Raw genomic sequence first — 26,548 nt, forward strand, 5'->3', positions numbered from 1 at the left:
CGCATTTCATGGATTGTGCACGTGGCACATAGAACAAAATTTTATTACAAACTTTAAGGACAATACGATTGTTGGGATATCTAGAGATGCAACAAGAGCATTTCGCATGACAGAGTTTCAGACAAAATAGGACAAATTCCGTAATTTTTGAAACGGTGTTGTCATGAAATATCTAGAAGACATCGGTCTTCAAAGGTGGGCACGAGTTTACCAAATAGAACAAAGATATGACAACATGACGTTCAACAGTGCAAAGTGTTTCAATTTGTTAACTAAAGAGTATCGGTTATTGCCCATAGTATGCATAATTGAATATGTTAGAGGAATGTTCCAATCATGGTTCTACGAATGGAGGAGTTACTGGGCATATCTAACGACATTGCACTCTAACTACTGTGAAACCTGATTGGCAAGTGAGGCCGATAAGGGCAGATGATATCAGGTTGAGCCTATCGATTATTATCAGGTCCACGTATGAGATAATCGATCGGACGGTATTGTGAATCTTCACACGAAGGAATGCATGTGTAAGGAATTCGACTCACTTGGTATCTCGTGTTCGCATGAAATTATGGCCGCCAAGGAACGAAACATACCTATTTAGAGTCTTTGCAGATGATTTTATACAGTGGACTCGCTAATGACTGCGTATTTTTCTCGTAGAGTCTTTGCAAATGATTTTATACAGTGGACTCGCTAATGACTGCGTATGTGAAGCCTATAAATCCACTCGAGCACATATCTGAATGGAAGAGAACTCCTAGATATGAAGAAAAGACTATCCTTCCTCTAAAGTTTGTGGCACAATTCAGGCGACAGAGAGCGAGAAAAATACCATCCAAATGAGAATTTCGCAAACAAATAAAATGTGATAGGTGTGGGAATTATGGGCATAATCGCCAAAATTGTAGCGAACCATCTACAACTATGCGACGTACTGAAAATGGAAGAAATGACTCAAATGTTGGTCGAAGTTGATTGTCTAAATATAGACCCAATTATGTACTCACTCTATATATCTCGATCTCTTACAATGTCATTCATCCGTACAAATTTATGTATAAACTCTTAGAATGTCACTCATGAATACCATCAGAATGTGAAATCTTGCTCTTTCCTAAAATCTCGTTTTCTCTCAAAGTCTTGCTCTCTCGATCTCGCCCTCTCTCAAAATCTCGCTCTTTCTCAAAACTCGCTCTCTCAATGTTTGAACTTTGTGAACTTTGATGTAATGTTTTATATACCATTGATATAATGAAAAGAGCAATAGCTCAATAATACATGTTTTGATAAAATGTATCATATTAAACTTTGAACTTTGAATTTTGAACTTTGATAAAATTATTTTATACATGTTTCATATAAATAAAAAATACAATAAAAAATACATGTTTTATACACATAAAAAATACGGAGTGTTTGCCCACAATTGACACGTTGACTGCATCATATATTCACTCATTTTCTCCTGAGTGATTATAGAAGGATAACACTAGTCACCAAATGTTCTAGTAATTTTATTGCAAAGATGCCACAATCAAGCGAGCCGTGTTGTATTTTGGCGTTCATAGGTCGGGTGATTTTTCAACGGTATGTGGATAGGTCCGACTTTGAACGATCCACATCATAGTAGTGAAGTAGGGATGGTACTGTGACAGTCAATGGCTCCAGCCAAGTCCACGGCTTCGTCATTGGTGTGTATGACGGAAGTGAATCGAACACGAATATATGACCTCTATTAATGTCCATTGCAAAGACCATCCAGTGCTCATTGATGTTCATTGTCGTATACACGAAATCCACGTCTGCCCATATGACATCGAATTTATCGGTGACGTAGTCCTTGTACGTGTCTTCATCCTCCCATACTAGGGCAGCCTCTAGTCTCGACTTATTCTTCATTTGTTTAAATACCCCGCTACGAGCATTAAGGTGACTCTACAAAATAAAATGAGAAGTTAAGTAACGAAATATATCATAGTAAAATGACTCTGCACAACAAAATATATCAAAGTTTACCGTTACTCCAATTGGCAAGATGGTGAGTATTTATGGTCTGTACAAAAAATTACTGTCAGTCAAAGTACAAGATATCCAATTGTAAAGAAGTCAAGACTAGGAAACTTACATCGCACTCAACCCACGAACTCGGTTCAATCAATTCCTTGAAAAATTGCTTCAATAGTGGCTTAAAGGAATTCTCTCGAACCTCATTATCAGTATTCTCATCTATGATCCAGCCCATCATTTCTGTAAAGATATTAAGTAGAACGTCATATGCTACGTTGTACCCGATAATCGCTCTGAATAATGACGTAGGCACACCCGGGAGAGGATATTTAACCTCTTCAAACGGAAGGTATACCCTAAAATCCACACTTTTCTTCTTTAGTTGAGCTGGAGGTGTATATTTATCAACACCTTTCCTCTTACGAGTAGTTCTTCGAGATTCCTACATAAACAGATAACAAAAAATTACTCATCAAGAAATATAAAAAATATATAATTTCAAATCACGAAATATAAACAAAAATTACTAATCAATAAATTATTTACAAATGTAACTCCTTCCGTGGTCGTAACAATATTAGAAGTGTCGACCTCGGGATGTCAGACACGTCGGTCTCTATATGTGACATGGTGAGAAAGTCAGACGTGTCGGCCTCTGGATGTGGGATGTCAGTGGGTGAGGTAGGCACGTCAGACTGTGTATATGGGACATCAGCCTCTATAGGTTGGACGTCAATGGGTGATATTGTGGTATTGGGCTCTAGAGGGGAGATAAGAGTAGGTGTGGTGGTAGTATTTTGAGGCTCTAAAGGGGGGGATGGGAGTATGAGACGCAGTCGCATAGTGGTATCGGGATCCTAAGATGGGATGAGCGACATCGTGGCATCGTCATCTATATGTGGGATGGCTGACCTTGTCGTCTCCTTAATCACCGTGGAACCATTCAATTAGAAACTAAAATGATGAGTTCACGAATACGTAAAAACTAAACACGTAAAAACATAAAATGATAGTAAATGCAAACCCTGCACATAGACTGCAACAATGACAGGATGGCTGACAATTGTCCTTTCATGTCTATCATGTTTTCCTCGATCTTAAATACACAACTATCTAAACTCAATATACAATCATCCAACCTCGATAGTGAGCTGTTAATGCTCCGCATGTACGAATAAATAGAATCATTGGGATTGGCTCCCTCCCTGCGGCCAACACACTCAGGACACTTATCATCCATAGATCGCTCTCTATGGAAATCCGCAAGATGGACATCAAGTGGGTTCAACTCATCCTCATTGCGTACATCCCCCATCACATCATGGAACATATCATCACTAGGTGTGTATGTCCCTTCCTCCCCCCTTCCACATTCAGCATCCTCGTGCTCAGAATGCTTATGTTCATCCCTTCCCTCCACCCTTTCACATTCAGCATCCTCGTGTTGAGAATGCTCGTGTTCATCATTGTTACCTCCACAATACCCCCACTACTCGACTTACTGCCACTTTCAGCACTATCATCATTGACACCTAGATCGAATATAGGTCGCCTGTCCATTGGGGTATCCCCAAACTCCCTCTCAATGTCGGTCATGGCAAGATCTTCTTTAACCTTTGTCTGTATTAACATCCCAGTAAAATGGTTAATGTCAATTTAACAACCAAATAAACATATTATGCATAGAGTAAACTTACATTGTTAGACTCGAATATGTCTCTCTCGAGTACTTTGAAGGACATTGAGTGAGAGCATGATCATCATAATATACGAGGCAAAGCCACTTTGCTCCTTCGCTCCGCAATGTTCCCAACTATCGATGCTGCTAGAATCTCGTACGTCCATACCTAAATAAAATTTAACATATATTAAGAACAATAGTAATGTTAAATCAAACAACACGGTTATTATGTTAAGCAAATTTACCTGGAACGCTTGTGGAAATTCACGCAAATAGTACTTCACGACATAATTTTTATTTCCTTTCACCTTCATCTTGTATAAACTACTCTTATCATTCAATGCAATCTTTAGGGCATCAAGTGCCCTCTCCCAAATAATGGTATCCCAATTTAGACTATTGTAGTACTCTATGTTATGAACGTCCTTAAAACGTTTAAGGTCCACTGCACTTTTCTACTTATGCTTTCCCATCATTACAACCTCTGTGTAGTACGTTAATGTGATCTTAACAGCATCCTTGTCATCTTCAAACTTCAACTCCTTGTATTTTTCTTCTAGTAGACTGATATGTAAGGTGTCCTTCATCACTTGATTACCGAAATACTTGATTGCAAGTTCATAGGAGGACTGCTCATTCTGATCAACTCGCGTAGGGGATCGCCACAAACCAGTCATAAAAAAATCATCCTTCGAAAACATGACGACCTTTGCACCAATAGAGAATCTCATTGAGTCAACTCTTGTGCTCTTCACTTCTTTCAACAACATATGATGGATAATTGGGTTGTTGAACACCATGTCAATGTCTACAAATCGCCCAAAAATTGTTCTCTTGAACATTCTAACTGTCGTGGGATAAGCTTCTCCTTCATAGTCTTGTTCACATTAACAATGTGGGCTAAGCTTGTTACTTGACCGGAAAATCGATCAACTACAGGTATTCTGAAACGTGTTGACATCTTAAATCACTCCTGCATGAAATAAAGATTCAATCAATAATCTCCTTCAGAAAAAAAAAAAAAAAAAAAAAAAAACATTTTGCTTAAGTCTCGCTGGACATTGTCTCGTTAGTATCACTCTCTCTGGTGTCGCTCTCTCTAGTGTCGCTCTCTCTGGTCTTGCTCCCTCTGGTGTCGCTCTCTCTAGTATCGCTCTCGCTAATTTCGCTCTCACTTATCTCGCTCACATTCTCTCTTTTTACTCGTCTTCAACCTCAAAACACATCGGGGGAAAAAAAATATAGGTTCACAGTATTTCTAAACTCCAAAGCAACTCATCCTTTCCGGTGTCGCTCCCTCTAGTATCGCTCTCACCAATTTCACTCTCACTTATCTCACTCACATTCCCTCTTTTTACTCATCTACAATCTCAAAACGCATCGGAAAAAAAAAAAAAAAAAAAAAACAAACAAACAAAGAAACCATAGGTTTACAGTATTTCTAAACCCAGAATGACCAACTCTTTCCCTATTATCGATCAATTTAAGACATTTTCAGGCACAGATTGAAATTACTTACCAATCAGATTCAATTTTTCGAGAGCAGTGGAATCTTTTGCAAGCTCCAATGATAGATTTTAAAACGCAACGAAAAAGTCCAAAACTTATGAGCAATACGAAGCTGTTACGCTTGAAGAGTTTTTAATTTTGATTGGTTTTCAATAAAAAAAAAAAAAAAAAAAAGTAAGAAAACAAAGAGGTGAGGACAATTTATGTAATTTAATATGGCGATGATATCAACAGATGATCAATTGACATTATGTTTTAAAAATTGGTCATTTGACATTTTGGGCTCAAAATATGGATCATTCGTACAAATTTCTCAATTTTTTGTCCAAATAAATAGAAAATTATCATAAATAACCTTTAAATGTTTACATCTTCTACAAAATTAGATTTGGATAAAAAAAAAAGGTACTTTTTCAACTTTTGAGCCTTTTCAGAGAAATATCGTTGAATATCAACAACAAAGTTTAATTTTTTTAAATATTATACAATACTTCCAAATCATATATCAAATGTTAAATCTTTCTGTCTTGCATAATTTTTCAAATATTTCACCCAATTTTTATTTCCACTAAGTTTTCAAATTTCAATTTACCTATTATCCAAATAAGTTTTCCAAATGGATGTTAAGTGCTCGAATTTTAAAATTGCGAAGTGAGTCTTGAGAAATATATAAAATCAGTTAATCGTGCTCAAGATTTTACTGAAAAACACAAATATATAAAATATAGGTGTTAATCCTACCCAAAATTTTACGAGAAAAGCCCAAACATTCAATTGAATTAAGTTAATTTTTTATCAAAATTTTGGTGATCGATCTCGGACAAAAAGAACTATTTCAACAAATTTTCTAAAATTGTACTAGTTCTAAAAGATGAAAACTTTTGGGGTAATTTTGCCAATTTCCCAAAATAAATCTTTCCTACCTTCTTAAACCTTTTTTTAAGGTTTACTTGTGTCATTGTTGATTAATTTTAACCTTATTGCTCTTGCTACTATACATCCTTCCTTTTTATTCTAACTCTTGACTTTAGCTACTTTTTCACTTAAGCGAGAGCAGGAAAAAAAAAATGTTTATTTTTACCTTTCATTTGAGTATTCAAAAAGTGGTCATCCAAGAAAAACCAAGAAATGCTCATTTTTACCCTTTATTTCTAATTTCACTCAATCAAGCCTACGTTCTAGTTATTATATGTCAATTTTCGTCTCTGGATTTCCAACTTCTCAAAAATATATTGCAAATTTCAGCTTGTTTATACCAAATTTAATCAAGTGGATGAAACCATATAGGATTGCCCAATGCCAATATAAGCATAACAGGACTTGTTTGGTAATTAAAAACAAAAATAAAAACAAAAAAAACCAAAAAAAAATCTCAAAAAGAAAACAAAATCAATTAAACAAGGCATTACCAAAATATTCAAATTCCTACTTGTTGGACCCCCAAAAAAAGGGAAAAGAACATATTTTCCCTTAAATAAGTAGCCGTATTATATATGATGGAAGCCTTAACAAAGTATAATTAATAAACTAATAGAACGTTTAGAACAAAGAATTGTAGAGTTTGTTCCTAATTTAGCCTAAATTCTTAAGCTGTCGTTGTTGGCCACGTCTTTCATCTCCTTTTTTTCTTCATTTAAAATTGTCACACGTCCTCTTCCATATTATTATCATATATCCAATATCAACACATTTTCTCACGCAACTATTAAAACAAACAAGCTTAATTAATAATAACCACCAACTAATCTAAACCACACGAGGCCGAAAGACATTTTGGTGTAATCTATTAGATTTAGGTTCGTTGTTTATTTGATCTCGAAGTTTCAAGACCCGTTTGACAACGATTTTTTAACTTTAATCTTTGTAAAACTAAAAGAAGTAATTTCTAAAAATTGTTTTTGTTTTTAAAATTTGACTAAAAATACAACTTTTGTACGGACTTAAATAAAATACAAATCATTGTAAGAAATAGAAAAAAAATATATACTTAATTTTCAAGAACAAAAAACAAAATAGTTACCAAACGGATCATAAGCATCCCTTTCAAAACTTAACCTAAACTTCAATACCAACGGCTATTGATACTAATTCAACATTAGAACAGATAGAATATCAAATAAATTGAATAATAAAGAGAAAACGGTCACTTTTAAGTTATTCTATTAGAGGGTCTGATCATCATGAATTCCACACCTCAATTTCTCTCTATCAAAGTCAAAACTTTCATTGCTGCCATCTATAACACCCACCCCAAAAAGAAATAAATTACAAGACAAATAAAAGTAGAAGAAAATAACCTGGTCAGCACTATTAGATCTGATCATCTCTAAAATCAGACCATGGATGATGGATTATGATTTTTGTTTATCTGTGCCATGAAACTTTCTACCTGCTTCAACTGCTTCCCTGCAAAGCAAGCAAAATATTGTGATGAGTTGTGAACTTGGTACTAAATTCCAAACAATTTTCATGGATTCGACATCGGAGTAAATTAACATTTCCATTATATAGTAAAAAAAAATCTATGAAACATATAAGAATAAGTAACAAAATGTCACTATTGTAATTATAATATAAATAAACATTTTAACTTGTTTAAAAAGAATAAAATGTTTATTTATTAATTCAAATATTTTCTTTTTTACTTTTTTATTTTATAATTCTTCCAGAAATATCCAGGAGCATCTTCAAACAGATTGGGGGAAGGAAGCATATACCAACCCGAAAGGACTTCTACTGTTATCATCAAGTCATTCCATTTTTGTAGTTATAATAAATGATGACTTTCAACAAAACTGAGTAATTACCATAAGGAACTACCAAAAGCAAACAGAAATGCATAACATAGGCTATCTAAAACGAAACCTTCAAATCGAAATGAAAACAACACATGGGTATAAGAAACAGATTGAGATTAATAAGAACCTGAAAGCATTAACTAGGGCCATATTGTTAGGATCAAGCTGGACGCCCTCGTAGAAAGAGTTTGCTGCTTCTTCAAACCTCTGCAGTTATGACCAATGAGTTCAATGGCATAATAAGAAAAGTCTTCCAATTTAAACTTAATATTGAAAAAAAATGAAAATATTGAGTAGTGATGTTGACGAAATCAATGCCCATGAAATGATTCACAGTGAAACTGAAGACTTGCCTGCAATAATCGTAAAGCTGCACCTTCGCGATAGCAAGCTTTAGGCCAATCTGGTTTCAATGCTCTGCATGCCTTTGCATCTGCTAAGGCATGCTCCGCTTGACCTAACCGTATCCAGCAAAGACTTCGATTGGAAAATAACGTACCATCAGTTGGATCCAGGTCGATGGCCTACAAAATTCACCTTGTATCAGTAGTCCGGTAGCATCATCCATGCTTTACTTTACAATTCAGTCTTTGCAAAACATCTCATAACTTCAAAAGAATAGCCCACCAAGAAATTTGAAGATCTACCTGTGTATAGGCATCAACCGCTGTATGAAAATCCTTTGTATTGAAAGCATCATCCCCTCTAGATTTGGCCTCTGCGGCTTTCTTTTTTGCTTCGGGTGACACCTAGTAGTTAAGTACCATTTGGTGTTAAGACTTGAAAGCAGCAGTCACAACGGAGAATTGTCATACCATTTACCACTTATAAACATCATTTTAGTTTCTGTGCTTCATAAGCATTTTTATTTTATCATTTGAACAAAAAGTTGATCGTTATGGGAGAGGAAAGAAGTAAACTATTTCATGAAACTTCCAGGCACAAATTTATCAAACCATTATGACCAATTTTGGATATAATTCAAACCACCACATCAAAATTTAGTAAATATCCTGTTGATAGCTAATTTCAAAAACTTATGGCAACATGCATATTTTGATGAAAATAAAACTTCCACTGAAAAGAAATGGGAGAAACTTCCATATTTTGAATAATCCATAACATAAATAATTTGATTTTCCATTGGCAACCTACAGAGTACAATTCAATTCACAAACTGCCCAATGACTCATCTTAAGAAAGGTTTGATAGCCCTTGATGCTTAATTTCCTCCTAGTGAAATGTTGAACATCTAAACCAATATTTATTCTTTCCTCAACAATGAAATTGTAGTTGTTCCTTTCTCTCACACACACACAACCAGGAAAAAAATATTTTCCCAACTAATCTATTCAATGACATTGACAAATGTAAGTTACCATTTTACGTAGCCGTTTTATTTCATAATCGTCATCGCTTATCGATCATGTTGGAGTTTAGAATGGAACATATATGAAAAACGTCAGACAGATGTATAAATGCACCTCAGGTAAATTTTGCTCTCGTGCTGCAGAGTCTTTATGTTTATTAACCTCCAGATTTCTGGCAACCTCCTACAAAAGTTAGTCCTTGCAGTTAAGTTATGAAGCAGAGCAGAGAAACAAGAAACAATATACGGGGAGATTCAAACGCTGCACTTGATAGAAACGTAGTAAATACAATCCCTCTGCTACTATATTCCAACTTAAAGGGTGAGAGTAATGTATTTCCACTAGTTAAAGCAATATTTTTTTCATTATCATTATTTTCATTGCACTCTCCATTCCGTAGTTCAGATTTCTTTACATAATCTTTTTTAATAGATAGTCTAATTTGCGATGCAACGGTTAAGTTATCAAAAATAGAAACCTCATTTCACATTTTTGGCTAATCTTAGATATATGACTCAGCTTCTTCCCTTTATTTTGAACAATTTCCTGGTTCTGATAAAAGATTTATTTCCGTAAAGAAAAAACAAACCTACTACCAATAGCAGGAGACTATCCGAGGGATGCTGCAACCTAAAGGTCCATATGGGAGCAGAGACTAAATCAAGTGTATAATTTGATAACGAAAAGCGGAGTGTTTCAGAAACCTATAAAAGCTAATGGAAAAAATGAGGGTATCATGAATAACCTATCTGCTATGTAGACAGCCAAAAAAGAATTACAAGATCATACCTGATCTTTGTTGGTTTCATTCTGCATATACTCGATTATACTGTCAGCGGTCCAATTGGGAATTTCCTTGACTGCTGAAGTCAAGGGAAGAAGAATCTCGACACCTGCCCGACTACCTCTAGCTCCTGCAACCTGTATTGGCTTTAGCCCATCCTACAATACAACAATAACAATTTTATGCTTGAAAGAGTTTTTCTTTTATATAACTTTGTTCATTTCTTGATTAGCAAACAAATTACCCTGAAGAGCAAACAAAAAAACCATAATGATCACAGCAGAAAACTACACAGCTTTTAGCTGATGTATAAGTTAAAAACACGGAGTAAAACCATTAAAGTCTACCTAGAGTTTGAAAAAGATCTAGCACAGATTCATAATCACTACAAGATGTACCAATGAAATACTTAAAAGTTAAAATGCTTGAAAGTAAGCAACCATTTGTTTCTATTTTCTTAGAGTGGAGAATTCAAATATCAATGAAAATTTTCCATTTTCAGTAGCCTGTAGGGAGGCGTAAGATATGATATATTGATTATTTCAATTTTTTTGGTGTCCCTCTCCTTACTACCTTTGTAATGACCTAAAGTTGGTGTGGTTTTGTAAGCTACTTTCCATAAAGTTTAAAGATTTCATTGCATTTTCTACTGCAATTTTTTCATAACTACCACTATATCCAGAAAAGACCTGAGAAAGAAGAAAAAGATGTTACATAGAAATCTCATCCCATAAATCAGCAAAAGTTAGGGTAAGAACAAATTGAAGGAGTAATAACTGTTAGTGCCTAGCTGTAAAACTTTGTCCATGGACTATGCTCCACACTACCTCATCAGTGGCATTAGGATCGGCCCCAGCTTGTAACAAACTATTAATAATTTCAAGGTTCCCGCTATCAGCAGCAATATGAAGAGGGGTTGCTCCACCAGCACTAATATTAACTTTTGCACCTGCCTGTAGATTAAATGCAAAGGATGCCAAAATGTCAAAATTCTACAAGAAATGGACAGAGCAATCCTTGCTGATTCAAAATTTAGCATAAAGCAAGAGAACTGTCCAACAAATACACCGAATAAAGCACATTTCCCCTCACTCGACAAATATGGATTTCATTTGGATAAAATACACTCAAACAATTTTCAAAAGGAAGAAAGACAAATTAGGTAAAAAGGATAATCAACTTTCTTATTTGCTCCTTTCCCTAACATCCTAATCCCTAATTGTAATGTGTTCTCATTAATAACTTTCAAGTCCCAGTAGAGACTGCCTTTTGCCAAGTTTTCAGTCCAGTCTTAATTTTCTCAAGTTTGAAAAAAAAAAAAAAAAAAAAAGACCCAATGGACACTTTCAAACCATACAATTCTTTCTTCCACTGCTCTTCTACAGCAAGCATTTAGAAGAATGTGTTCAAAATGTTTAGATTCCAATGATGATCCCCCAATAAACACCCGTGCTCCAAATGGTTTTTTTTTTTAATGAAATAACTTTCATTGAGAAAAATGAAAAAAAAAAATACAAGGGAATTGTTAGACCCCCAATCATACACACTTATAGATGGAGGGACAGGAAGGGAATTACACCTCGAATTGTGGGTGAAGGAAGAATTAACGAAGAGAATGAAAAAGCATGACGAGGGGGTGGGACCACAGATTCGGTTATAAAACAGAAAGGAGAGAGAGGCAGAGGGAGGAATCATTTTTGGGAAAAAGCTAGAGCAGCGTTTGGAGGAGAGAATTCTGGCCCTCTCGAATTGGCTGGTTCTTAATTTCCATTCTTGTTATCTCTTTTAGTCTCTTCTTGCTTTTTGTACTGTTATTTCCATTGTAATTTTCCCTTGAAGTAGATAAATAAATAATACAAGAGCTTTGCTCTCTTTTCTGGGAATTGTCTTATTGGGTATTTACTGTTGGCAGATTTGGATACCTAACAAATTGGTATCAGAGCCATCAACCTAGGGCAAACAAAGCAAATAGCTCAAAAACAAATCGATGAAAGAATGGAGGCGAACGAGACTACGAGAGAGAGGTTCTGGGAATGAAGGAGTTGATCTTGGGACTTTGTAAAAGCGTTGAGAAACTCTCTGAAGACTATGCAGAAATAGCTCTGTGAGGAAGAACGAAGAATCCAGCGTGGTTGATAGGAAAGGGAAAGGAAAACCGAAGGTTGATTCAACCACTACTCAAGGAATAAGAGCAAATATAAGAGACTGGAGATGCCAATCTTGGCTGGAGAGAATCCGGAATCATGGATTTATCGTGTTGAGCATTACTTCGAATTCCATGAATGAACGATGCTAAGAAGGTGAAGGTGGCGGTAGCGAGCTTCACCCCTGATGAAGTAGACTGGTTCCGATGGAGCCATAATCGAAAGGCGATCAGCACTTGGAAGGAACTAAAGAGGGGATGTTCAAACACTTCTGACTTACGGCTGAAGGGAATCTCGGAACGAGGTTGCTTCGTATCAAACAAGAAGGTAGCTACACAAATTACGTGAAGAAATTTGTGACCTATTCAGCACCGTTGCTGGAGATGTCTGAGAGTGTCCTTGTGACCGTCGATCCGGGCCGAAGTTATTAGCCGACATCTTGTGGGCTTGGATGATAGTATGTGTGAGGCCTAACTCATCAATGATCAAAACTTGGCCCTTAAATTGGCCTTTAATGAATTAGGTATTAATGGGTTAAGCAAAGGGGAGGCCCAAACGAGTACAAAAACGAATAATGGGATGGCGAAGGGAAACCCTAAAGCAGCAGAGAATGAGGGAGTTTGATAGGTGACGATTCCCGTCAAGGGAAATGCCGTGAAGAAAGACATGCCAGTGAAGAAATTATCAGACAACGAATATAAGGAACAGTTGGAGAAGGGTTGTGTTTTCGTTGCAACGAGCAGTGTACGCATGGACACTGTTGTAAGATAAAAGAAAATCGTGAGTTAATGTTGTTTATTACGAACGAGAGTGACTGGGAGGCAGAAGCGGTTGTCGAAGAGAACAAGGAGACTCCGGAATTAAACGCAATGGAAGTAATCGAAGACGCTAAAATCTCTCTCCGCTCGATGATGGGTTTCTCCAAGCGAGGTACTATGAAATTGAGAGGAGCCATTGGGGGTAAGGAGGTAATAATTATGGTGGACTGTGGAGCCACTCATAACTTCATCCACCAGAGATTGATTGACGAGTTAAAACTGCCAGTAACACGAACAATAAGGTACGAAGTGATAATCGGGAATGGCGAAGAGATCCAGGGCGATGGAGTTTGTAAATCAGTGATAGTCAAGTTACAAGAATTGGTGGTTAAGGCAGATTTTCTTCCGATAGACTTGGGAAAAATGGATGTAGTGCTAGGAATGCAATGGTTGTTTACGAACCTCGTGGGCGTACATTGGCCCTCACTGACGAGCTTCATGGAAGGAGACCGGATTGTGACATTGATAGGTGACCCAGTGCTTACACGATCGAAGATTTCCTTGAATGCTTTAGCCAAGGTCTGGGAGGAAGAGGATCAAGGTTTTTTTTATTGAATTTCATAATGTGAAGATACCTGATCATCGAGACATGATCCTTGAGGAGCCCAATTAGGAAGAAGAAGAATTACCTATCATGATACAAGCCTTATTAAGTGAAACCGAGGACATCTTTGAGATCCCATATGAGCTCCCACCTAAACGTGGAATTGATCATGAGATCAATACGAAAGGACAGTTACTTGTTAACATGAGACCATATAAGTATGGGCACCATTAGAAAGAGGAGATCGAAAGGCTTGCAGGAGAGATGCTCCAAGCAGGGATTATAAGACCAAGTCGTAGCCCATACTCGAGTCCGGATCTGTTGGTTAAAAAAAAGAAGGGGGATGGAGGTTCTGTGTGGATTATAGGAAGTTGAATCAGATTACCATTACGGATAAATTTCCCAAACCTGTCATCAAAGAACTATTAGACAAACTCGGGTCTGCTGTCTACTCAAAACTGGATCTACGATCAGGCTGTCATCAAATCCGAATGAATGAGAGAGATATTGAGAAGACAACATTTCGAACTCATGAGGGACACTACGAGTTCTTGGTGATGCCCTTCGGTCTAATCAATGCTCCTGCAACATTTCAATCATTGATGAATCATATTTTTGGGCCACCTCCGAAGGTTTATCTTAGTATTCATTGACGACATCCTGATTTACAACCCAGACATTACTATTCATGAAACTCATTTGGTCGTGGTGTTTAATATCCTAAGGGATCAGAAGCTATACGCTAACCGGAAGAAATGTACCTTTCGCCAAACTCAAATACAGTATCTAGGCCATTGGGTATCGCAAGAAAGGGTAGAAGTTGATGAAGAAAAGGTAAAAGCAATGGTTCATTGGCCACGACCAAAGATTATAACTGAACTCAGAGGTTTCCTCGGTCTCACTGGATACTATAAGAGGTTTGTACAGAGGTATGGACAAACTACAGCTCCTTTAACTCAACTACTTCAAAAAATCCATTTATGAGAGCCCCTTGAGCACAGAAAAAATCCATTTATGAGAGAGAGTTCGTGTCTGTGGTGTTAACAGTACAAAAATGGCGGCATTACCCATTGGGAAATCGATTTACAGTGATCTCGGTCCAGAAAGTCTTGAAGTTTCTAATAGAACAAAGAGAAGTGCAACCACAATTCGAAAGATGGCATACTAAATTAATGGGATACGATTTTGAGATATTGTACTAGCCCGATCTTTAGAACCAGGCAGTCGATGCACTATCTCGATTACCACCAACAAAAGAGTTATTTGTGTTAACTACTCCGACACTACTAGATGTGGAACTAGTATTAAAGGAAGTGAGTGAGGATGAAGACTTACAAAAGATCATTGCAATATTGAAGGAGGATCCAGAGGGAAAGCCAAAATATCAATGGCATAGGGATAAGTTGTTGTATAAAGGGAGGTCGGTTCTTTTGGAACATTCGACTTTAATTCCCTCCCTCCACACATTTCATGATTCAATTTCTAGGGGGACACTTTGGATTTCTTCGAACTTATAAAAGGATTTCGGGAGAATTCTTTTGGCAAGGAATGAAATTGGATGTTAATAGGTATGTTGAACAATGCGAGATCTGTCAACAGAATAAAACAAATTCTTTAGAACCAACAAGTCTACTCCAGCCCCTTCCAATACCAGAACAAATTTGGGATGATTTATCCATGGACTTTGTGGAAGGCCTACCAAAATCAAAAGGGTATGATTCTATTATGGTGGTAATGGATCGATTAAGCAGATATGCTCATTTTGTTCAGCTGGGACATCCACCTTTAGCAAAACATGTAGTAAAGGTTTTTACTCAAAAGGCGATACGACATCACGGAGTGCCAAAATCAATTATGACTGACCGAGATAAGATCTTCCTTAGTAATTTCTGGAAGGAGTTGTGGGAACGTTATTAAAAAGAAGCACATCATTCCACCCTCAAACTGATGGTCAGACCGAAAGGGTAAACTGATGCCTTGAGACTTATGAGATGCTTTTGTAGTGAGCAACCATCTAAGTGGAGCAAATGGATACCGTGGGCTAAAATTTGGTACAATACCACATTCCATACATCGATTAAGACAACCCCCATCAAGCAGTCTTTGGAAGGAAACCTCCACCTCTTGTTTCATATGGGGAGAAGAAGACCTCGGACGACTTAGTAGAACAACAACTGATAGCTCAGGATGCCGCTTTGAACACTCTTAAAGAGCACTTGGTGATTGCACAAAATCGAATGAAGAAGCAGGCTAATTCAAACATAAGGGAGCTACAGTTTAAGGTGGGAGATAAGGTATTCTTGAAGCTCCGCCCTTATAGACAGAAGTCCTTAGTAAGGAAGAGATGTGAGAAACTAACCCCCAAGTACTACGGCCCATATCGAGTCCTGGAACGCATTGTAGAGGTGGCGTATAAGCTAGATTTACCAGCAGAAGCAAACGTCAACAATGTGTTTCACATTCCACAGCTAAAAAAGAAATTGGGAAGGTTGGCCCAAGTACAACAGCACCCCCCAATTTTGACGAGGAGTTTGAGTTGTAGGTGGTACCAGAAATGATTTTAGGGATGAGATGGAATAGAGATTTGGCTGCCAACAAATGGCTTGTGAAATGGAAAGGATTACTTGATAGTGAAGCTACATGAGAGCTGGCCTACTTGATGAATGAACAATTTCCCCAACTCCATCTCGAGGACAAGGTGCAATTCGAGGCGGACGGTATTGTTAGACCCCCAATCATACACACTTATAAACGGAGGGGCAGGAAGGGAATTACACCTTGAATTGTGGGTGAATGAAGAATTCACCGAGAGAATGACGAAGCATGACAAGGGGGTGGGACCACAGATTCGGTGATAAAACAGAAAGGAGGGATGGAAAAAGTTGGAACAATTTTTGGAGGAGAGAATTTTGGCCCTCTCAAATGGGTTGGTTCTTAGTTTCCATTCTTGTTATTTCTTTTAGTCTCTTCCTGCTTTTAGTACTGTTATTTCCATTATAATTTTCCCTTGAAGTAGATAAATAAATCATACAAGAGTTTTGCTCTATTTCTTGGGAATTTTCTTGTTGGGTATTTACTGTTTGTATATTTGAATACCTAACAGGCATACAAAAAGAAAGAAAAGACATGCCCTCAAAAGGGAGCCCAGGGAACCCTTCAGAATAATTGCACTTATAGAGTAATTGCAAAAGCTCTTTGAAGTCAAAATCCAAAGAGAAACATAAAATCTAACTAAAAATTTAATCATTCGAAGGATCCCACTCCAAACCTCGAAACACTCCATTATTTATCTCACACCAAAGATCCCACAAAATAGTACATATCCTAGCAAGCCATAAAAACTGGTCCTTTTTACCAAACGGTTGATGGAGGAGGATATCACTAGTATTCCTATGTCCAACAAGTCACATATTAGAATTTAAGTAAAAGCTATTATGAGGACCAGCTGCTTGATAGCTATTGTTCAGTAACTTCAGCTATTTATTGTGAATAGGGAATAAGATTCCTCATTAGCTTGAAGGGATGTCGAGAATTTTGAAGGAAATTTTTTATTCTTAGCCTCTAGGTGGTGTATACTGGATTAGATATAAATTTTCCAACTATTCATCACTTTTTACTCATACCAACTGGATTTTTTTTTTTTTTTTTTTGCTCTACAATGGTGAATGCACAGATTCTGATGCCTTGCGCATCAATCACTTTTTGTCATATTCTCTTCTGTAAATGAAATGCTTCTGATACCAAGAAGATGAAGAAGCAAAGAGTTTACCTCTACGTGGTGTACACTAGACTAGATATAAATTTTTCTAATTATTATTATTTTTATTCATACCAACTGGATAGCTTTTTGGTGCTCTAGAGCGGGTGGATGCACAGGTTCTGATACCTTGTGCTTCCATCATTTTTTGTACTATTCTTTTCTCTAAATGAGACGCTTCTGATCAAAGAAGCAATAAGGTAGTTTATTTACACATGTCAGCTTGAAGTGATCAGAATTTGGTAAAATATCATTGGTATGTGACAACAAAGGACCAAAAAAAAAACCACAAAAAGAATAATAAAAATACACACGCACACACACGAGAGTTGACAGAAACAAAACCTGAATCAACAAATCCAAGCAAGCCAGAAAACCAGCAGCCACTGCTGACAATAGGGGGGTAATATCATCATCAGTTTCAGCATTGGGCTGAAAGAGATTAGAGAATATTTATCACATTAATCCATGTTTAAATTATTTAAAACATGTTATTGAAAAAATAGTGATATGGCAAACTAGTGAATGTAAAATAAAAGAGATGCTGAAAGAAGAAAAGTTAAGAATATAAATTGTAGCTGGAGATAATCCACAATCAATGAAAAAGACCCAATAATAAATCTTTGAATTCTTTTAAATGGAGGACCAATACTCTTCTCTACAGCTAAACCATTACCGACCTCCCACAAGTAGAGATCTTCATAGAGAAATCTGTTAGGCTTCCAATTATATAAAACGTATGTGAGAAAGAATAAGAGAGGACAGGGGAGTGTGGTTGTGGAGACCGGGTCAGATTAGCTGAAGTGAGAATTAGGTGATGAGGGGGGACCACCGGGAAGGAGGTATAGGTTTATATTGGTTGTTTACCGTGGGGAGGAAGACATTGGAGAGTCTAGTAAAACCTTCTCGAGAGTGAGAGGTTGAGGGGGAACCAATTGCACATGATCGTGCTCTAGTGTCTTTGCATATCTTGTACTGTTTCTTTGAATAAAAAGAATCGATACCTTTCATATTGGTATCTCAGAGCTTCACACTAGGAAGGTTTGGAAAAATGGCACGAAAGAGAATGGAGGAGAAGATTGAAGCGATAGATGCGAAGATCTCTGGAATTAGAGTTGAGATTCAGAAATTATCGGTGATGGAAGAAACAATGAAATCGTTGGCAAAAAGCATTGAGTGACTGAATGTTTAAGCCGATTTACAACAACAATCTTCAGAAGAGACGTGGACGTTATTAGCGAACTTGCTAGCGGAAGTTTCTCAATCTAGATCTATGACGATGATGCCTTCAAGAGAGGGAAGTTCCAGTGGAACTGTGAAAGCAAAAGTGGAAGGAGTGATGTTAGCGAAGTCAAATGAGTTGTCGAAAATGGGAGTTGGAGATGTCAAAAATGAATTCAATAAGTTAAAGAGAGTTGAGATGCCAGTGTTCAATGGAACAGATTTAGATGCCTGGTTATTTCAAATGAAGAGATATTTTCATATTCATAACCTTACTGAAGCGAAGAAGACGATTGTGACTGTTATTAGCTTCGAATATGTGGCATGGATGGTATCGAGCAAAGGAAGAGCATGAATTATTTTCCTATTGGAAGAATTTGAAGATGCAGCTTCTTCAACATTTCTGATCTCCCCGTCAAGGTACGGACTGGTCAATTCTTAGCAATAAAACAAGAACTACTATAGAGGAATAGATTGGTGGCGCCACTACCACATCTTACGAATGAAATATTATAAAATACTTCTATGAATGGGTTGAATCTGTTGGTAAGGGCCGAGGTTGAATGTTGGGAACCGGTTTGGCTTGTGAATATGATGAAAGTGGCCCAACGTGTGGATAGTAGAGATATTATTTGTTCAGAAGTATTCGTGGGAGATATCGATTCAAAGAAGGTGCAAAATCCGAAGGAAAACCATAAGGCGGTGAACATTGCAACTCCGAAGGAAGTTGTTAAGCCTCTGGAATTTGTTTCGATGAGAATGATTACTCTTTGAGGAGTAACAATGACTGGAGTGAAGCAAGAAGGACCGACTAAACATTTGTCGGACGCGGAATTTCGATTGCAAAAGGACAAAGGGTTGTGTTTCCGTTGTGACAAACGATACACTGTTGGTCATCGATGTAAAATCAAAGAACAGCACGAGTTGAGGGTTTTGCTGGTGCAAGATAATGTTGAGGAATTAGAGTTATTCGAGGATGTTAAAGAAGAGCTTGAGCCTGTGGAACTTCAAGTAGTGAATGTGGAGTTGTCGATGAATTCTATAGGAGGTCTACCTAATTCGAGAATGATGAAAGTAAGAAGGGAAGTTTCAAATTGAAGTGTAGTGGTATTGATAGACTGCGGTGCGACTCATAATTTCATGGCTCAATGCTCGGTTAAGGAGTTGAAGTTGAAAATAAATTATACTGATCGTTATGGTGTGATTTTGGGATCGGAAACTGCAGTCAAAGGAAAAGGCATGTGTAAGGGAGTACGGTTGAAGATAGGAGATCTAGCAATTGTTGATGAATTTTTGCCTTTGAAGTTAGAAGGAATGGATATGATATTGGGAATGCAGTGGCTTCATACATTGGGAGTGACAAAGATAGACTAGAAAACTTTAACTATGAAGTTTATGCAAGGCAATAAGATGGTGGTCTTGAAGGGTGATTCGTGCTTGAAGAAAATGTAGGTCAGTATGAGAAGGATAATAAAATCCTGGGATGGAGGAGATCAGGGATTTTTGGTGGAGTGTCAAACATTAGAGAAGGTTGAAACTCCGGAAGGATTTTATGGAATTGATGAAATTTTTAATCCGATGGAGGCATTGACTAAAGTTATTTTGAAATATGATGATGTTTTGAGTGGCCTAGAGATTTACCTCCATGAAAGGGGTGGAACGTCACATTCATTTGAAATCGAGTGTTGGACCAGTAAATGTGAGACCATATCGCTATGCACATAACCAGAAGAGTGAAATGGAAAAGCCGGTTACAAAAATGTTAGCTTCAGGAATTATTAAACCTAGTTCTAGTCCCTATTCAAGCCCAGTATTATTGGTAAAAGAAAAAAGGATGGTGGTTGGAGATTCTATGTTTACTACCGAGCTTTAAATAATGTGACTATTCCTGACACGTTTTCGATACTTGTTATTGAAGAGTTATTTGATGAACTGAATGGGGCAGTATGGTTCTCTAAGATTGATCTGAAATCCAGATATCATCCAATTTAGATGAATCCAGCTGATGCAGAGAAAACTACGTTTCGCATGCATGAAGGGCATTGTCAATTTTTGGTCATGCCTTTTGGTTTGACAAATGCCCCATCAACTTTCCAAACATTGATGAACAAGGTATTTAAGCCTTAGAGGAAGTTGTGCTAGTGTTTTTCGACAACATTTTGGTGTATGGTAAAGACTTGGAGGAACATGTGAAGCATCTAGATTGTGTGCTAGCAATCTTAAAGGATAATATGTATGCTAATCGAAACAATGAGGGGGAAGATTGAGTATCTGGGGCATCGAATTTCAAGCAAGGAAATTGAGGCTGATCCGGGAAAAGTTCGAGCCATGCTCAAATGGCCAACCCTTACTTGTATACGGTAAGTGAGAGGATTTTTGGGCTTAACAAGATATTATAGGTGTTTTGTGCAAAATTATTGGAGTATAGCTGCTCCATTAATTCAACTGTTGAAGAAAGGAGCTAATGAATGGTCCAAGGCTGCTCAAGAAGCTTTCGAAAAACTGAAAAACGCTATGGTAACACTTCCTGTGCTTTCTTTGCCAGACTTCAGTAAATCTTTTGAGATAGACACCGATGCTTGGTTTTGGTCTCAGAGCAGTGTTAGTGCGACAACTGATTGCATATTTTAGCCATACTTTGTCTACAAGAGACCGTAGCAAGCCAGTTTATGAGAGAGAGTTTATGGTTATAGTTATGGTAGTAACTCCAGCGGGACTATTGTTTCCATTGGGTATTCTATATGCTATTTGGGAGGATATATCCATGGATTTCATTGAAGGAGTACCTAAGTTGTAAGGCTTTTCTTCCCTGCAACAAACAATCGACAGACAAACAAGAAAAAGAAGAGAAAATAGAAAACAGGGGAAAAGAGAGAATGATCTCTTTATTTATAGAACATTCTCCAAGAGTCCTTTCATAGTCACTGAAAAGTAGAAATTAAGGCACTCCCCAAAATGTAGCAACACCTCCCTTAAAACAAAACAAGGAATAAAGCAAAAATGGAAAACAAACATCCCAGCACTTTTGAGAGAGCTGGGTGGTCCTCTCCTATAAAAAGCCTTCTCAGCTTCTACCCAAAATGTTCCCTGATTTTCTCCCCTCCTCCTGCTATCCTTTATAACCGTTTCGTGGTCCCTAACCGATATTCCCTTCTTCTGCCACCTTGGTTGCTTGTCCAATTCCTTTTCTGCCATTGCGTTTATAAGTGTAAATGATTTGTGGTCTTACAGAGTACCTAAGTAACAAGGATATGATGTTATATTGGTAGTGGTGGACCGATTGTCAAAATATAGCCATTTTATTGGGCTTAAACATCCATATTCAGCTAAGCTGGTAGCAGATGTGCTTGTTAAGGAGGTACTTCGTTTACATGGTTATCCCAAATCCATTATTTCTGAAAGGGACAAAGGTACTTCATTTACATGGTTATCCTAAATCCATTATTTCTGAAAGGGACAAAGTCTTTCTGAGCAATTTTTGGCAAGAATTATTTCAGGTAGTTGGCACTCAGTTGAACCGTAGTACAGCTTATCATCCTCAGTCAGATGGACAGATGAAGGTTGTGAATAAAAGTGTGGAGGTATATTTAAGTTGTTTTTGTGGAAATCGACCTAAACAATGGTATTCTTGGTTGCATTGGGTCGAGTACTGGTATAATACAACGTTTCATATTTCCATTGGAATTACTTCGTTTCAGACGATGTATGGTCGCCAACCTCCAGCTATTGTCTATTATGGTGAACAGTCTACTTCTAATTCCAGCTTGGATCAGTAATTGCGAGAAAAGGATGTGATGTTGAGGGTGTTGAAGGATCATTTGGTAGCAACTCAAGAATGTATGAAAAAATTTGATGATAGGAAGCAGAGGGACGTTGAGTGTGTTGTTGGTGATATGGTTTATTTGAAGCTTCATCCTTATCGACAAACCTCTGTAGCCTCGTGAAGGAATGAAAAGTTGTCTCATAAGTATTTTGGACCATATCAAATTGTGCCTCGTGTAGGAATCGTTTTTTGTTGCCGACTAGAGCAACCATTCATCCTATGTTCCATGTTTCACAATTGAAGAAGGCTTTGAGACCTCAAAAAGAGGTACAACTTCATATCCCAAAGTCCTTTGATAAAATGGAATGGCTTACTAAGCCAAAGGAGGTCTTTGGATATCGCAAACATCCTTCTACTGGGGGCTGGGAAGTTTTGGTTGGTTGGGATGGTCTGCCCCAGCATGAAGCTACATGGGAACCAATTGATGATTTTCAACAACAATTTCCTGATTTTCACCTTGAGGACAAGATGCTTCTAGAGGTGGGGAGTAATATTAGGCTTCCAATTGTACATACATATGTGAGAGAGAATAATAAAGAGCAGGGGAGTGTGGTTGTGGGGATCACGGGTTAGATTAGCTTAAGTGAGAATTAGGCGATGGGGGACCACAAAGAAGTAGGTATAGTTGATAGGTTTGTATTGGTTGTTTAGCGTGGGGAGGAAGGCATTGGGGAGTCTAGTAAAACCTTCTCGAGAGTGAGAGGTCGAGGGAGAACTGATCACCTGTGATCGTGTTCTAGGGTCTTTGCATATCTTGTACTATTTCTTTGAATAGCACGAATCGATACCTTTCAAAATCTTATAGGAAGAATACAACTTTACAAATGTTGTTCTATGAATATCATGCCAAAGTTAAAACACAAAAATTCCCAATAAGCAACATCTTCATACGAGGAACTTTCATAGTAACAGAATTCAATCAAATAGCGACCTTGGAGTGCACAAGATATTTCAATCAACTGAATATTTAAGAATAAAAAATCTCAAAATGGAGATAAAATTGTGAGCTTATATACATTAGCATGGTGCTCAAGAAGCAGTTTTACAGCTTCCTGTTGGGCATGACCAGCAGCCCAAATCAAAGGGGTGCCCGCATCACTCTGAGAATTAACATCAGGACCTCTTGAGAGTAAAAACTTGAGCAGCTCAATATTTCCTGCATTAGAAATTAGAATTAATAAAAGCTACACAATGTTCTACAAAACTAGTCCCTAATGTTTCAATCTGTTCTAGGCATGGCTTGGTTAAACATTCTCCCTTCCCTCCCACCAAAACCATTAACTCTCACCCCTACCTAAGCAAGCAGTGGGAGAATTTCATGTCTTCAAACAGACACTTGTAGTTGTAACTATTTAAGCAGCCAAGCCACATGATACAAGTCCTAGATGTAAGATGTTCAATGATAAAGCAAAACAGTTCCCTTCTAATAGCCAGACCTATGAAGTAGATGTACAATGATGCAGAACTTGGTTCCCAGAAAGGAACTCTATTGTTACTCAAATGCTTTTTTCTATTTATGAACCATTGCTTACTCAAATGAAAATGCTCATAAACAGAATCTCATTGCCCACAAAGAGCAGGGGCGTGAGAAGAAAGAAGAAGGATAAAAAATTGAATTTACCGATGCCTGCAGAATGATGAAGGGCTGTGGCTCCCAAATCACTTGCTATTGCAGGATTAGCACCACTCTCAACAAGGTATTTTCCAGTATCGGTGTGTCCTTGTCGAGCAGCATGAATAAGTGGGGTTTCACCTGTAAAAACTCCAAATGTTGTCAAACATTGTACTTGGGGGGGGAGAGGGGAGGTGGGGAACACTAGTTGTAAATGAAAACAAGTACAATCCACCTAAATCTGAATGCTAGCAGGGATTCCAAACTAATCTAAGTCTAGCATCCAAACCAGCACCAGTTGTAAATGAAACTTCTTTTTGGGAACGTTTTTCTTCAAGACCAAGCTTGGCAGTTCAGTTATTTACCTTGTTTTGTTTGTTAAACAAAATATAATCATTTCTACAGCACGAAAAGTCCATCTAAAAAGCAAGTCGGAATCCAACTTCATTGATGTGCAAGTGGAGACAATAAAAAAAAAAAAAAAAGTATATCATATGCATAAAAGGGAATATCAAATTCATTTTCAGCTTTCCTTTAATTAGTACTCATACAAAAGCTAACTAAATTTGAAAATAGTTGAACATTAAGGCAAAAAAAAGGGGGTTAAGAAGGTTTATAGTTCAACAATTGCCAACTCTGATGACTTAACACAAAATTTCCCTTATCTATTAATCCAAATTCCTCCAACAAATAAGTAACTTGCCATCTTCATCTCTTGTATCAACGTCAAGCTTCAAATCCTCAATCAAATACTTGCACACCTCAGTCTTTCCCTCTCTTGCCGCAAAATGAAGTGCACCTCGCTTATTAGCATCCTTAATGTCAGCCACAGTTCCCGACAATCCCTTCCCATCATCAAGCCTAGCAGCCAAATCTGATTGAACATAACGAAGCGTTAAGAAGTCGAAAAAATATATAAGGGAAAAATAAAAAAACAAAAGAACAAATTCAAGTTGACAATTCACAATTAAGAACTCCGCTAATGAAAAACTTACTCTTCAGAAGATCAATGTTTCCAATACGAGCGGCGTTGAGAAATTGTTGGACTGTCTCCCTCGCTGGATAGGATACAGGATTTTGCATTGTATAAATCGTCAGAATGTAAGCAAGAAGCGAAGATTTTTTTTTAATTAAAAAAACACACACACACACACAAAACAAAACAAAAGGGCACAGATGCGAGAGGAGGAAGAACCTGCGAGAGCGTCTGAAGCATCGGGGGCCATGTTGATGCAAACCTTGTGAGAGTGGCTCCTAAAACCCTAGAAGAACAAGAAAGTGGAGTCCTGAGACTGGTTTCTAAAACCCTAGAAGAAGGAAGTGTCACTTTAACAACGACAAGGCAGTAATGACGAGGAAGATAGTAGAAGCTTGGGTCTCTGTTTTTCTTGTTTTTTTTTCTTTTTTTTTTTTTTTAATTCATGAACTTTTAATTATGTATCTAATCGGATCCTAAAATTGTAATAGAAAGTATTAAAAAATATCAAAATTAGATGTGGTCGAGACACTATTTTTATCCAACTTAATTGTTGGAGATGTATAATGTTTCAACTAAAACAATATTTATTAAATAATAAATCAAACCATAGAGATTGGAGATTTGATTCCATCCTTAGTTATTGTATTTATTAAAAAATAATAATAATAATCAAATATATAGTACTAATTACTAGGGTATTCATGGATTGGGTTAAGTTGAATTGAAATCCACCAATTGTTCGAGTTATAAATTTTTTCAACCTAGATAACTCTTATTAAAAAATGAACCCAACCCAACCCAACCATGAAATATTTGGGTTGGGTTGGTTCGGGTTAACAACTCAATCTCAATTTATACCGTGAAAATTTTCTTTCTAAAGTGCAAAAAAAAACTAATTTTGAGAGTTATGGAAGAATAAATTATTAAAAAAATATTGAGATCAAATAAAATTAAAATCAATATATGTGTAAATAATTGTGTTATGAGTAATAAAAAAATATATTTTAAAGCTAATAATAAATTCGGGTTGGTTTAGGTTATATTAGGTGAACCCATGAACTAATTCAACTCATAAATTTTCATTTATTTGAACCCAACCCAACCCAAACTGCACAGGTTGGGTTGGGTTGATCGGTTTTTTCGGGACATCGAGTTTTTTTAATACCCCTATTAATTACACTTTCACTCGAGAAATAACAACCCACGGATTCTTTTGAAATATAGCAAATTATCTGATAAACGTGGGTCGATTTTTCGTTAATCCTAAAATACCTTCCCGACCTTTTTAATTCCATTGTAATTAATTCTACATCTTTCTAATTAATTTATCAAATTTATAATGTGGGCTCTATTAAATTCCTTTGAGATTTTCATTATGAACTAAGTGTCTTTTTTCATGTGGAAAATTTAACATAAATTTCGCAATTTAGTTTGAAAATAATTGAAATATGTATCTCAACGATCTCTATTTTCAAAAACATGTTAACATGTTTTGAAT

At 37.0% G+C, this 26,548-nt stretch overlaps 2 protein-coding genes across 3 annotated transcripts; both read right to left on the minus strand.

The window, feature by feature from the left end:
- Positions 1–1,373: 1,373 nt before the first annotated feature.
- LOC150035758 (uncharacterized) lies at positions 1,374–4,661 on the minus strand. The gene is made up of 5 exons (XM_090314806.1): positions 3,937–4,661; positions 3,708–3,857; positions 2,129–2,452; positions 2,020–2,056; positions 1,374–1,938 (listed from the first exon to the last, which is right to left on the minus strand). Exons 2-5 carry the CDS (start codon positions 3,750–3,752, stop codon positions 1,928–1,930), a joined length of 417 nt encoding a protein of 138 aa, XP_090170932.1. The 5' UTR covers positions 3,753–3,857; positions 3,937–4,661; the 3' UTR covers positions 1,374–1,927.
- Positions 4,662–6,206: 1,545 nt separating this feature from the next.
- Positions 6,207–25,465, minus strand: TPR10 (ankyrin repeat family protein). Of its 2 annotated transcripts, XR_016530176.1 has the most exons (14): positions 25,267–25,465; positions 25,067–25,129; positions 24,775–24,945; positions 24,081–24,212; positions 23,476–23,615; positions 17,761–17,847; positions 10,980–11,105; positions 10,158–10,310; positions 9,483–9,551; positions 8,646–8,747; positions 8,352–8,522; positions 8,126–8,205; positions 7,498–7,606; positions 6,207–6,902 (listed from the first exon to the last, which is right to left on the minus strand). XR_016530176.1 is itself a non-coding variant. In XM_039034420.2 (13 exons), the coding sequence occupies exons 1-13, from the start codon at positions 25,295–25,297 to the stop codon at positions 7,552–7,554; spliced, it is 1,380 nt and encodes a 459-aa protein (XP_038890348.2). In that variant the 5' UTR covers positions 25,298–25,464; the 3' UTR covers positions 7,322–7,551. The 2 variants fall into 2 exon arrangements, 1 of the variants encoding a protein (XP_038890348.2); XM_039034420.2 differs by lacking the exon at positions 6,207–6,902 and having other exon boundaries at positions 7,322–7,606; positions 25,267–25,464.
- Positions 25,466–26,548: the final 1,083 nt, after the last annotated feature.

Source organism: Benincasa hispida, chromosome 6, assembly GCF_027475165.1.
Source record: "Benincasa hispida cultivar pf3 chromosome 6, pf3_genome.v1.1, whole genome shotgun sequence".
In the NCBI taxonomy this organism is placed as follows: domain Eukaryota; kingdom Viridiplantae; phylum Streptophyta; class Magnoliopsida; order Cucurbitales; family Cucurbitaceae; genus Benincasa; species Benincasa hispida.

Bases quoted from the DNA above. Each gene is read 5' to 3' on its own strand.
- LOC150035758 (XM_090314806.1), bottom strand. From the start codon at position 3,752: ATGTCCTTCAAAGTACTCGAGAGAGACATATTCGAGTCTAACAAT. The intron at 2,453-3,707 runs GTAAGTTTACTC...CTGTTTATGTAG, and splicing joins ACATATTCGAGTCTAACAAT to GAATCTCGAAGAACTACTCG. The intron at 2,057-2,128 runs GTAAGTTTCCTA...TTTTTTGTACAG, and splicing joins GTTCGTGGGTTGAGTGCGAT to ACCATAAATACTCACCATCT.
- TPR10 (XM_039034420.2), bottom strand. From the start codon at position 25,297: ATGGCCCCCGATGCTTCAGACGCTCTCGCAG. The intron at 10,311-10,979 runs GTAGTGTGGAGC...GTTGTATTGTAG, and splicing joins ATCCTAATGCCACTGATGAG to GATGGGCTAAAGCCAATACA. The intron at 8,748-9,482 runs GTGCATTTATAC...CTTAACTACTAG, and splicing joins GAGAGCAAAATTTACCTGAG to GTGTCACCCGAAGCAAAAAA.